At 34.6% G+C, this 13,170-nt stretch overlaps 1 protein-coding gene across 4 annotated transcripts in view; it reads left to right on the forward strand.

Moving 5' to 3' along the window:
- Positions 1 to 13,170, forward strand: part of LOC115211598 (arfaptin-2) — a 106,088-nt gene that overhangs the window by 83,888 nt on the left and 9,030 nt on the right. For all 4 annotated transcript variants that reach the window (XM_036502941.1, XM_029780170.2, XM_029780171.2 and 1 more), the window contains 3 exons: positions 9,339 to 9,749; positions 9,933 to 10,026; positions 11,085 to 11,259. In XM_036502941.1, coding sequence (XP_036358834.1) covers positions 9,339 to 9,749; positions 9,933 to 10,026; positions 11,085 to 11,259 — 680 coding nt within the window. The remainder of the gene's footprint in view (positions 1 to 9,338; positions 9,750 to 9,932; positions 10,027 to 11,084; positions 11,260 to 13,170) is intronic.

Here is a 13,170-nt window from a genome sequence, read left to right on the forward strand (position 1 = left end):
GGCTCCCTGACTTTTTCCCATCCTGATCTTACTCTGATTACTATTCTTGTGGAGCAATTACTTCTTCCACTGTTAATCAAGTCACTTAAATAACAAATACAATAAATGACTTTAATGAAACCTTCTGAACATCAGAAAGAATTTATTTCATTGGTGGTTTTACTGCTAACTATTCCTGTGCATTTGCCTCATTTGAAGACTGGGTTTTGCCAGTTTACCTGTGATCCCATTACATCCTGTGCAGCCTCATTTTATATTTATCACACACACAGAATTCTTACCTATTCTTTTTTCCTGCATAGCCAGCATAGCCACTTACCAGGTGACAACCAAGTTCTGTCTTCTTTCTTGTTAAGACTTCAGTTTTTGCTAAGTTTACTTTAAGACCTCTTGTCTCTAAATTTTGCTACATTTTCTTCCCTGAATCTTTTACAGATTCAGCTATGAGAACTGGGTCATTAGCATGCAAGATTTCCTTTGGCAAAACCAGTCTTAAATGCCTCTCTTATAGCCCAGGGAGCAATAGTAAACAGGAATAGGCTGAGAACTGAATCTTGGTTGACACCTTTCTGCACACTGCCAAATCTTAGCATCTTTGGACATAACTTTCACACTGCTCACAAAGCACTCATCTAAACCTTGTTTTCTTAAAGATGGCCAGTATCCTGTCCAAGTCCTTTTCTAGATAAGTGAATGCTTGATAGAGTGGTTTACTCATAGTTATCTCTGCAGGATGAAGGAATCAGTGATTCTCCTAACTTGGCACAAATATAAACTCTCATCTAAGCTTTCTCTTTCTAATCAGTTGTTCTAAAATTCTTTATGCTACTTCTATAACTTGGTTCATCAATTTAATAACTCTGTGTTTGCTTCTTTCTAGACTATTTTCTCTTTGCTTTTACAGAAGTTGGCCATGATATAACTGTGCCAGTCGTTGGGTATGACACTTCCCCCTCCCCATATTCCCTGGTCGTCCATATGAGTAACTAGCTTGAGCTCTACTTCCCTGGATATTTTCAGCATCCCAGTTACTATCGCAAGTCGTCTGGTAGCTTTGCTGACTTTCAAATCCTTAACCTTATTGCATTTAAACCTGTCATATCCAGCCAAAATATTCTGTTTTATGTTCAAATTGGCCAGATCCAACCTCTCTACAATAGCATTGTAAAAATAAACTATCACATTATCGAAATCTCAAAGCTACAAGATAATCCATGATTTGATTCAAAACAATGTGAATAAATAAGCATTATATTTGACCGTATAATCTGGATGCTAAAGTATGATGGGCCATTTCAACAATATAACTCACCTAAGTTGGTCCCTCTGTTCAGCCTACATGGGATAGACCCTCTTTTTCCCTACATTCTCCACATTCTGCAGTCTGTTGTAACATTTTGAAATCTTTTCTCATCATCATTGATGAGGATAAGTTCATCTCCGTCATTTGGATTACTCTGACATACTGATTTGCAATCTGGGGGTACATCATGCCTTTAATCCTCACATTGTGGAACATTGGCAAACCTCTTGTTTTTAGCTTCTCTCTGTGCTATATATAACTGTTAATTAGCTGTTCTTCTAGCTAGTCAGCATATTGTTCTTTCTTACCATTTTCTTTGTCTTTCTGAGCAATTCTCTTAGCCTTTATAGTTCTAACTATATTATTATTCCAGTAACATCTCACTTTGTTTGATTGCTCCAACCATTGACTTGGTTATCTGATGGAAACTCCCAGTTGTCCTCTACATTATAAGCCCGTATCTCCTCTTTTTTGCTGTAAATGTCACCTAGAACCTCGTAAAACCTACTGAGGGTTCTTTCAGCTTCCTTTTGGAGAAGAAAGGTGTAAAAACTGAAGGAACCTTTGTGTATTGCTTACTCAGCTCTTATCTTTATCGAGTGGCATAGTTTTCTCTGGTGAAAGACTTAGCATTTGCAACTCTGTAGCTTTTATGTTTATTGGTGAGCATGAAGTCTCTCCAGCTTATGTGTTCACCTGATTAGTAGGTGATTAAATGATTGGCTGATTACCTTTGCAGATGGCTATGTTATTTGTGTCCCAACGCTAAGCCTCAATCCATCCTCATATCCATAACCATCATGTTCTCTGGTGTAGCTATCACAGTGCTGCACAATATATCCATTAAAGTCACCAGCCATGATAATTATCCTTCTTTGGACGTTATTACTTTTTAGGTATAATATCTCTCTCTTCTACATTTCTCCCCCTCCTCTCTCTCTCTCTCACACATTGACATGAAAATTGGATATATGTTTCTGTGAATGCATGTTTATTTAATATACTTATATATACACACATAAATACAAGAGACTGCAAGCTTTTGCTTGAGAGAAAATCCTTTTTTAATGCACAAATATACATAGAAAATTTCTGGAAAATGTTAAATTTATCAGCATTTTAATTTTTTTTTTAACTAAATGCATGTTAAATTTAGATAATGATAATTTTTCACTCTGATAATGTCAATTGTTATTTGAGTTTTTCCGTATGCTATTTAATCAAGTGTTGCTGTTTTTTAAAAATCTTTTGATCAATAAAACTGGAAATTATGCAAGTTTAAGCTGTTGTTTAACCCTTTTGATACTAACTCACCCTAAAATGTCTCTTTGTGGTACAAAGCCACTTACTTTAAACTGATCACTATATTTAAATTGTATATCATAATTTTATATTAGAACTTTTTTTTAAAATTATACATGAATATTAATAATGAAAATCCTCTAAACTCTTTGATTACTGAAAAAAATAATTTGACCACAATATATTTCATTTGAATTATGGTCCCAAAAGGGTTAATATGTAGAATAGTCATTCTAAATTCTTTTGGCTTTGTCATGTGCTGGAGATCAAATAAAAAATTTAGTTACTCACTTTGCATGGAAAGCTAAAAGTTACTGTTGTGCTTCACATGGAAAGTTAAAGAAAATTTTTTCAAAGTTAAAAATTTAGAAGAAATCTAGTAAACTGAAACATGTGATCTAGATAAATTTACAGCTATTTGTCATCTTTTTAGAAATGATGCACTTTATTCTTTAGACAACTCTGTGAAGTAGAAATTTAAACCACTACATTTAACTTATTAGAGTACAGGCATTGCCTTCCTGATTTGCAGATAACATATTTGCTGAATAGTTAATTAAATAATATATATATATATATATATATATATATATATAGGACTGTGTATTGCTGAATACCTGGAACTTGTATAATGTAGATAGCTGTAGATTTATCTGTTATACATGTTTCAGGTATTCTGATTTACAGTGTTCTATATATACTAATTATAGGCACAGGCTTAACTGTGTGGTAAGAAGCTTGCTTTCCAACTACACGATTCCACATTCTGTCTCATTGCATGGGGCACATTGGGCAAGTGTCTTCCATAGCCTCATGCTGACCAAAACCTTATAAGTTGATTTGGTAGATGGAAACTGAAAAAAGCCCATTGTATATGAGTGTGTAGCCACCTCTTGACAACTGGTGTTGGTGTATTTACATCCCTGTAACTTGGTTCAGCAAAAAGGAGTGATAGAAAAAATATCAGGGATCAATTCATTCTACTAAAAATCTCTTCAAGGCAATGTGCTATGCTGGGGCAATGAAACAAGTAAAAGATAATTAATTAACTATTAATTGAAGTTCCCCAGTGCACTCTGCTGTGGAATGTCATTGAAACAAATGGAGAAGTTTCAGTATCTCAGAGCTGTATTCATGAGTGATGGTGAGTGGGAGGTTGAATTTGATGCTAGAATTGCAGGTGCTGGCACAGTAATGCACCAGCTGCAGCATTTAGGCCTCACAAGATGAGAGGTAAGTCAAAAAGCACAACTGTCTTCAATTTGGTTTCCATGCCTATCCTCACCTATGATCATGAATGTTGAGTATCAACTTAAAAGAGTATGATTGCAAATGCAAGCAGCCAAAATGGGATTCCACTGAAGGATCTCTGGAGTAATGTTATTTGACAGGTTGCATAGCATCGAGATCAGAGTCTCTCTCCAGGTTGTGCTACTACTACTACTCTACACCCACAGCTCTGGTGCTCTGGACATGGGATTAGAATGTCACAGAAATAATCACCAGGTGGATTCTTAAAGCTGAGCCAACTGGTAGGTGACCTAAGAGTACACCAAGAATGAGATGGTTAGTCACTTGGGAATCCATCTGGAAAGTCTAATGATTCTTGCTTCTGATACAACCCTATAGAAAGGGTGTCTGAAGACACTACCCCAGTGATAATGGATGGAGAAGATGAATAAGGGAAGATTGTTAATATCATATCCTGATAGAGTTTACATTATAGCTCTCTGAGCGATTGAAGAACATCATCCTCAAAACAAATCTGTAAGAGGTTCCCAGTTATTTTTCTGCTCTTGGGGATCTTTTTTTTTTCTTTTTTAAAGCCTGGTACTTATTTTGTTGGTCTCTTTTGCTGAACTGCTAAGTTACAGGGACATAAGCACACCGACACCATTATCAAGTAGTTGTGGAACACAAATGCTAAGTCTTTCACCAGAGAAAACTATGCCACTCGATAAAGATAAGAGCTGAGTAAGCAATACACAAAGGTTCCTTCAGTTTTTACACCTTTCTCTCCCCCTCTCTCTCTCTCTATATATATATATTTACACACACTCACACACCACAAGCTTTTTGCAGTTTCTCTCTCCCAAATCCACTCACAAGGCTTTGGTTGGCCCGAAGCAATAGTAGAAAACTCTTGTCCAAAGTGCCATGCAGTGGGATTGAACCCAGAACCATGTAGCTGGGTTAACAAACTTGCTGCCAGGATATTTTCATCCCTCTGTAATCTCTGAAACCAAGACCTTCAGAATTAAATCATAACCTGATTTATTCACATTGTGCAGGTTTCAAATTTTTGCATTGTTCTATATATTATCAAACAACTATTGCTTATCTTGTCTTCTTCATCATACTTGTGTATAATAAAATTCTAGCATGTTTTTTTTTAAGAAGTATGAATTTTCTAGTGCCTTTAATTGTATTTTCAAAAATCCTCAGTACGCCTATTGTTGCGCACACTGTGAGAATCAGTAATTTTTTAGGCTCTCTTATTGCATCATGAAATTTATAGTTGTAAATATATGTTGGCTTGCTGACTGTAAATTTGGTATGGAAACATACTCTGATGGATATTTTTGCAAATGGTTTCTTCAGTCATTCTGTTGGGGACAGCCTTTCTAGCATTAGTGGTATGATAAAATGCACCAAGCACACTGTGGAAAGTGGTGATAGGAAAAGCATCCAATATTGGAAATGTCCAAAAATGAAATGTATGAATGAGACGTGGGTCCTGTAAGCTGCACCAGTCTACTCAGCCCATTCAAAAAGGCAATGATTCTGATTAAGAACTGATGCTGTGTAGAGGGGGGCATCTTTAGTTCACTTGCATAGGATAACCTATTTAGTGCAGGTGGCATGTATACACTGTAAGACACACAACTACTAACTTGTCTGATTTTCTCTGTGTATGTAAGATTAAGATCTTGATGAATGTTGTGACCTGTCCAACCCATGCTGACATTAAAAAGTAGATGGAAAATAGGATTCATTATTTTCTTTTCCTTTTTTTTTTCATTTTAAACATTTTATAATTAATCATTATTGTTAATGGTAGTATTCATTAAACCTCTTCTAAAACTTCAGTTCATGCAAAATATTTAATCTTTTAATAATCTACAATGCACTGCTAAAACTGAAACGTATGATCCTCTGGCCTTCCTGTAATAACCTAAATTATAGTGACCTGTTCAACCCTTGCCAGCATGAAAGGTAGGCGTAAAATGATGATGCACTCTAAGGCCTGCAATTATCTGTTTCCATAATGTTTTAAAAGAGACAAATCTCCTTCTGGCTAGACTGCTAGTATAACATTGGCTAATTTTCCCTGGTTGACTGCTATGTATTTTCAATAATTTCATGTATCTCCACTTGGACGCAGAAGAAGGATCTTACTATAAGATAATAAGATGGAATACTTACAATACATAGTCTGTTAACTGGTTGGCTTGTTATCTCTGTCTTCAGTAACTTAACTTGATAATGAAAATTGCCACAATTAAAACAAATACAATCTAGTTAAATACACATTTCTATGGCATTATTGAACCTGATCGTTTAAATATAAATCCAGAAAATATAGGAAATCCTGACAAGATGTGATTGGTTCTCTCTGATTTCAACAAGTACAGTTAGGTAAATGTTTACGTTGTAGTTCTGTGCTGCTCATTAGCCAGATATGTTTTATACAGACATAATAAAGAAAATAATGTCTGTACTTAGAAACTTAGAAGGGCAGCATTGATTATTTACTTTTCCTTTACTTTGAATTCTATATAAAAAATTTTAAAAAATAAAAAAAGAACTGATTTGCTTCCATTGATTGCTGTATTGATCAAGTGTAATCTCTACGAAGCTATTCATGTGAGCTGCAATGGAGAACACCAACTGTAATTGTTTAGTGTATTGCTTTAAACTGATCTTCCATTTATTCATTGCAAGCTTCTTTTGAAGTTTGTGTTCTGTAGATTTTTTTTTTTCTAAGTGGTATTGAGGTTCATAATATCATCCTCCATCTTTTATTTTTTGTGATAAATTTTGAATATTCTTACGTAGCTGCTAGAATTATCCTAGAAACAACCATTAGAATCCCCAAAAAGATTTTTACAATTAATAAACTGTCTTGATAGAGCAACAAGAGCAAAATGATAAGAAAGGTGTGTCTTGTATTTAAATTAGCTTCACATTTTATGTTACAAATATCTAAAGCACTGAACCTACTATAAGATTATTTTAAGAAATTTAGAGAAACAATTTGATTTTTATGTTTTCTGTCTTTTGACAATGTAGTTCTAGGCTTTAGGTATAGAAGCTGTAGTAGACAATTGTATATATATCCTATAGAAGTAGTGGCAGACAGCTATAAAATATATCTTTATAAAGACAGCTAATTGCTTAGCCTTTTAAAAGGTAGCTAACATAAAATGGAATATATTAGATCATAACACACACACACACGTGTATGTATACATTGTCTTTCAGTCTGTCTGTCTGTGTATAATGTGTGTTATATACGTGTATGTGTGTATGTATATATGTATGTGTGTGTCTGTGTGCACACATATTAGAGTGTGTGTGTGTGTAGGCACATGGCTTAGTGGTCAGATTGTTGCACTCTGATCATGAATCATTGTTTTGATTCTTACATCAAGTAGTGCATTGTGTTCTTGAGCAAAAGCACTTCATCTCACGTTGCTCTATGGTCATTTCGACATGTGGCACACTTGCACTTCTGTGGGTAATGTTGATTTGATGGAGGAAGAGAGCTAATGTACAGCACAAGCATTTAATTGCTATAAACAATCTATGCAACTGAAACTCTTGAAGGCGGTGCCCTGGCATGGCCACAGTCTAATGACTGAAACAAGTAAAAGATATATACAAATGTGTGTGTGTATGTGTGTGTGTGTGTGTGTGTGTGTGTGTGTGTGTATATGTGTGTATGTTTGTGTTGTGTGTGTGTGTGTGTATATGATTTTATCAAGTCTTCCATTTGGATTCTCTTTTTCAGTATGATGAGAAATGAATTTTTCAGAAGTAAATTATCTTCCACTGTTCCCAATGATAAATGGTTACATTCTCTCTATTTGTCTTTTCTGTATTTCTTAACCTTTCAAAACTTATTTAAATGTTAAAGGCATTCCCAACTTAAATGCTTACATCTATATTTACTTATTTATATTTGCTATGTAAAAATCTGTAGTTCTTGAACGAAGCAACACACATAAAATGATGAAGAGATTCTTGTTTCTTAACAAAATACCTTGTATTTCATAATGTGACGAAAGATTCTCTTGTTTGTCTTTGCCCTACTTTAAAAAAAAACAAGAAAAAAGTTAATGTACTGGGTCTACATTGAAGTGGATAACCCAGTGTTTTATAATATTCTGATAACTCAGTTTGTGATTTGTGAATTTCTAGGTTATTTTTCAGAGGAATTGGAGAGAGTTGAGAAATGTTAGACTTAAAGCTTTTATCTTAGTGATGTTTGGAGGTTTTGTTTATATGGCCAGAATGTGCTAGATTTCCATAAACTACTCAGAAATGTAGTGAAGAGGTTAATTTTGTTGATGTCTATTTTTATGTTGTTAATCTGTGAACATTTTTGTTGAACTGTATGACAACATTGTATCTTAAAGTAGTGATTTGTATCAACTGCTGTTGTACTGTAAAGTATAATTAAGAAAGTGACGAATTTCTAATGAGTGGTTACTTCTAAGTACACTTCAGAAGTAGAATGTTTTGGCAATAATGGCAAAGACTCACCTAAAAACTTTAAACTTTTGCATAAATAAGCAATCAAAAAACTTTTTTAATTGTTTTTGGTAACGGGTCCTTTTCAGGAGTTTTGAAACTTAAAGCTACAGTTGGATTAATAGATTGTTTCTTTCTACTATAGGCACAGGGCCTGAAATTTGAGAGTAGGTTAGTAGTTGATTACATTGACCACAGTGTTCAACTGGTACTTATTTTATCAACTCCAAATGGATGAAAAGCAAAGCCAATTTTGGCAGAATTTGTACTCAGAACATAAAGCTGGTAGAAATGCCATAAAGCATTCTGTCCCATGTGCCAACGATTCTGTCAGCTCACTACCTTAACATTTGAGTTAATATTACGATTGATAATATTAATTCCAAATTACAAGAAGTAAATAATATAAAACTTCAATATCATATTAAAGTTACTTTCAGTCATCTACACTCTGCTCTGGCTGGTAGTACTTCTAGTTTTACTACTTTAACATTTTTTAGTTTAATCTATGACATTTTGAACCCCTATCCTTAATTCTACCATTTATTTTATCAATTTTCTGTTTGCTTTTTAATTATTGCCTAATTAAATAACTTAGTACTTGCTTAATTATTATAAACTTTGGACATTGGATACCACAGAATAATTTTTTACTCAGCATGTATAAAAGTTCTAAAAATCATTTTGCAAAATATAAAGTTTCCGCATCAGAAATGAATTGTATTTAAACTGAAACTTTACATGTTATTTAAAAAATGTCTTTTTTTCTTTGAAGTGGTACTTGAAGGTAAGTAAAAAAAAATAAAAAATAATAATAAATAAAGCTAATGTAGCAATTGTACAAGTGTGGTTTATACTGATGTCTATTAAATAATAATTATGCCTGTTGTCTTTGATGTTACTAAAATGCTTTATAGCTATTTTTAGCTTCATCTATCTATATAAGTTGTGTATTTTCAATTTGTATCTATTTCAGCCACAAGTAATATTCCACTGTCGAGTCCTCAGAGCAATGGAGATTTCGTACCTAAAGGCAGTGTCACTCAGACTGCTGTATCCAAGATTGACACAATTCGCTCATGGAGCTTGAATACATACAAATGTACTCGTCAACTTTTATCTGAAAAATTTGGCAAGGGTTCGCGAACTGTAGATCTGGAGTTGGAAACTCAGATCGAAGCTTTGCGTGAAACACAACGCAAATATTGCAACATTTTGCGTTTGGCACGTTCTCTAACCAATCATTTCTATTATGTGGTGCAAACTCAAAAAGCCCTTGGAGAATCTTTCTCTGAGTTAGCTGCAAAATCTCCAGATCTCCAGGAGGAATTTACTTACAATTCTGAAACACAGAGAACACTAAGTAGAAATGGTGAAGTACTATTGGGTAAGTAAATTATTAACTTGTTCCTGTTATTTTATATTTTTGTTACAGTATGTAATTAAAATTGTAGTTTAACACTTGAGTTTACTTCTAAAATTTTTTTTTGTCTGGAAACTGTTATGAAGTGACTGGATTGTTTTATGGACTTGTTTCTATGGCCTTTTTATCTTTGTCTCTTCTTTCTAGGTGCCATGAATTTTTTTACTTCTTCTGTGAACACACTATGCAATAAAACTATGGAAGACACTCTACTTACAATAAAACAGTATGAAAATGCTAGGTTAGTTAATGATGTTCTAATTATTGCTTTTTGTATTTTATTTATTTTCTATTTTAGAAATGCACTGAATTATCGTAATCTAGCTAACATTTGAAGATTTTCAATTTCTTTGCCAATATTTCATGTCATTGTTGAGTGCAGCTCATTGTTTTCTTCTCACTGCTAACTGCACGTGAGTATAGTCCATAATTGTAAAATACTAATTGCTATGTAACTAACAAATGTATTTTATTAGTTTATAGTGTTAATCCTTGAGCCTCCCATGGGAAGAAAATCATCATTGTAAACATTATAAAAGCTACAATATACTCAAGCATACTTTACTGTGTGGGATGTTTTCAGAGAAGTGTGGTTTACTGTGGAATTAGTAAATGAAAGATTATAGTAAAATTAAGTTCATTTTTCTGTTATTCATAAAAAGAAAATTTCCAGTTTAGAAACTTGGGTTTTCATTTCAGAACCTTTACTAGTTAAGTCTTTTGTTACCTTAATTCTGTTGAATTACAGTGCCATTGTTTCAATTCATTTCGAAAATAATGAAGGATTTGGTAAAATAATTTGGTCATTATTGTTTGGGATATAAACTAACCTAAAATTTTGATGGAAGTCTTAATTTAGATCATTTTAGAACAAGAAGCTTGTCATAAACCCAAGGGCAGCCTCAGGTAGGTTGGTATCAAAAGGGTTAATTAAAAATTTTGGCTTACATGTTACTGCAATTTGAACAATTGATAATTTTATTATAGGGTGGCAAAATCTAGAAACCTGTTCATATTGATTACTTAAATTCCATGCAATACATTTGCAATGCCTTAGATTAGCAAGACTGCAGGACTGGAAAAGTGGCTTCACTCTAAATTTGCTATTACATTACGATTATATGATAGGATGGGTAGCATCATTAAAATGCATACTCTCTAGCAATATATGTAAATGTAGATATTTGTAGAACTAGTCAAACATGTCTAGTTTGTTTTGTTGATTATGGTTATATTTAAACCTAAATCATTTCGTGTTGGAATTGTTAGTTGTTTTTATCTATGATTTTCTTTTTCCAGACTGGAATATGATGCATATAGAAATGACCTTGAGTTTGCTCAAATGGGACCACGAGATAGCAATTCTATACCCAAAGTTGAAGATGCCAAGACCAAGTTTGAAGAACATAAACAAAAATATGAATCTCTACGTGCTGATGTAGCCATCAAGCTAAATTTTTTGGAAGAAAATAAGGTAAGATAACAGTTTGATTCCTAAAAAAAATTTCAAATGAAAAAACAATCGAGTTAGGTGTGTTGCACTTGCACAAAAGTTATGACACAAGGAATTAACGCATCCATCATCATCATCGGTTAATGTCTGCTTTCCATGCTAGCATGGGTTGGACGATTTTAACTGAGGACTGGCAAACCAGATGGCTGCACCAGGCTCCAATCTTGATCTGGCAGTGCTTCTACAGCTGGATGCCCTTCCTAACACCAACCACTCCGAGAGTGTAAGGGTGCTTTTACGTGCCACCAGCATGAGAGCCAGTCAAGCGGTACTGGCAGCGGCTACCCTCAAATGGTGTTTTTTACATGCCACCTGCACAGGAGCCAGTCCAGCGTCACTGGCAGCGGCTAATTAATCTAATACTGAAAATATTACAAGTTATGTATTTTCAATTTATTATTTACCCTATGATCCTCCACACTTTTCTCTCCCTTCTTTGACTCTCTCAAGATTCCTCTCTATCCTAGTAAGTATTCCTTTTCCCTCATTCCTTCTCTCTATAGTCACCTATTATAGTGTTGGATAGCCCTAACCTCTCCTTACACAATCACCCTATCTCCCTTTCATCTTTTTCCCTCCCTTTTTCTCAATCCTTTCATTCTCCCCTGTTCGCTGCTGTACTCCTCCATTTTCTCCTCTTATTTACCCTCCCTTATCTTTGTACCTTGGCTCATTGCCCGCTCTCTCTCTTTTTTGCTCTCCTTCAGTTATTGTGACCACATTTGACCAATGATGCGGCAATCATTATTTAGTGTGGGTGCCACAAAGAAAGCACCCAGTGCAATCTGTGATTGGCATTAATAAATGCATCCAGGCATAGAAACCATACCAAAGTACACATTGGTGCATGGCACAGCCCTCCACCTTGTCAGATCCTGTCAAACTGCCCAGCTCATGCCAGCACGGAAGCTGAATGTTAAATAATAATAATCCTTTTTATTATTTGTACAAAGCCTGGATTTTTGTGGGGATGGGGACAATCAATCACATCCCCAGTACTTAACTGGTACTTAATTTAATGACCCTGAAAGGAGGAAAAGCAAAGTCGACTTCAGCAGAATTTGAACTCAGAATGTAGTGACAGATGAAATACTACCAAGCATTTCACCCAGCATTCTAACAATTCTGTCAGCTCGTTACCCTAATAATAATAACAGTAGTAATGATAATATTAATAATGATTTCAAATTTTTCCACAAGGGCAGCATTTTTGGGGAAGGATTGAGTTGATTACATCAATCCCCCACCCCACCCCAGTGTTCAACTGGTACTTTTATATTGGTCCTGAAAGGATGAAAGATAAAGTTTCCCTCAGTAGAATTTGAATTCAGAATATGGCAATGGGCGAAATACTGCTAAGCATTTCACCTGGCACACTTACAATTCTACCAGCTCATTAGTAGTAAATAGATAGTGGATTGGTAGAATTGTTAGAGCTTTGGGTGAAATGACTTGTAGAACTTGTTCCAGCTCTTTATGTTCTGGGTTCAAATCCTTCCAAAGTCAACATTGCTTATCATCTTTTTGGGTTGATGAACAAAGTGCTACTAAAGTACTGGGGTCAATCTAATCGGCTAATCCTTTCCTTTACAACTTCAGGCCTTGTTTCTGCCTTAGAACCCAGTATTATTATTATCATCATCATCATCATCATCATCATCATCATCATTGAAGGTGGTGAGCTGGCAGAGTCATTAGCATGCCAGGCAAAACGCTTAATGGTATTTCATCTGTCACTATGTTCTGAGTTCAAATTCTGCCTTTTGACTTTGCCTTTCATTCTTTTGGGGTTGATAAATTAAGTACTGGTGAAACACTGGGGTCGATGTAATTGACTAGTCCCCCTCCCCAAATTCCAGGCCTCATGTCTAT

The sequence above is a fragment of the Octopus sinensis genome, linkage group LG5 (assembly GCF_006345805.1).
Source record: "Octopus sinensis linkage group LG5, ASM634580v1, whole genome shotgun sequence".
Classification (NCBI taxonomy): domain Eukaryota; kingdom Metazoa; phylum Mollusca; class Cephalopoda; order Octopoda; family Octopodidae; genus Octopus; species Octopus sinensis.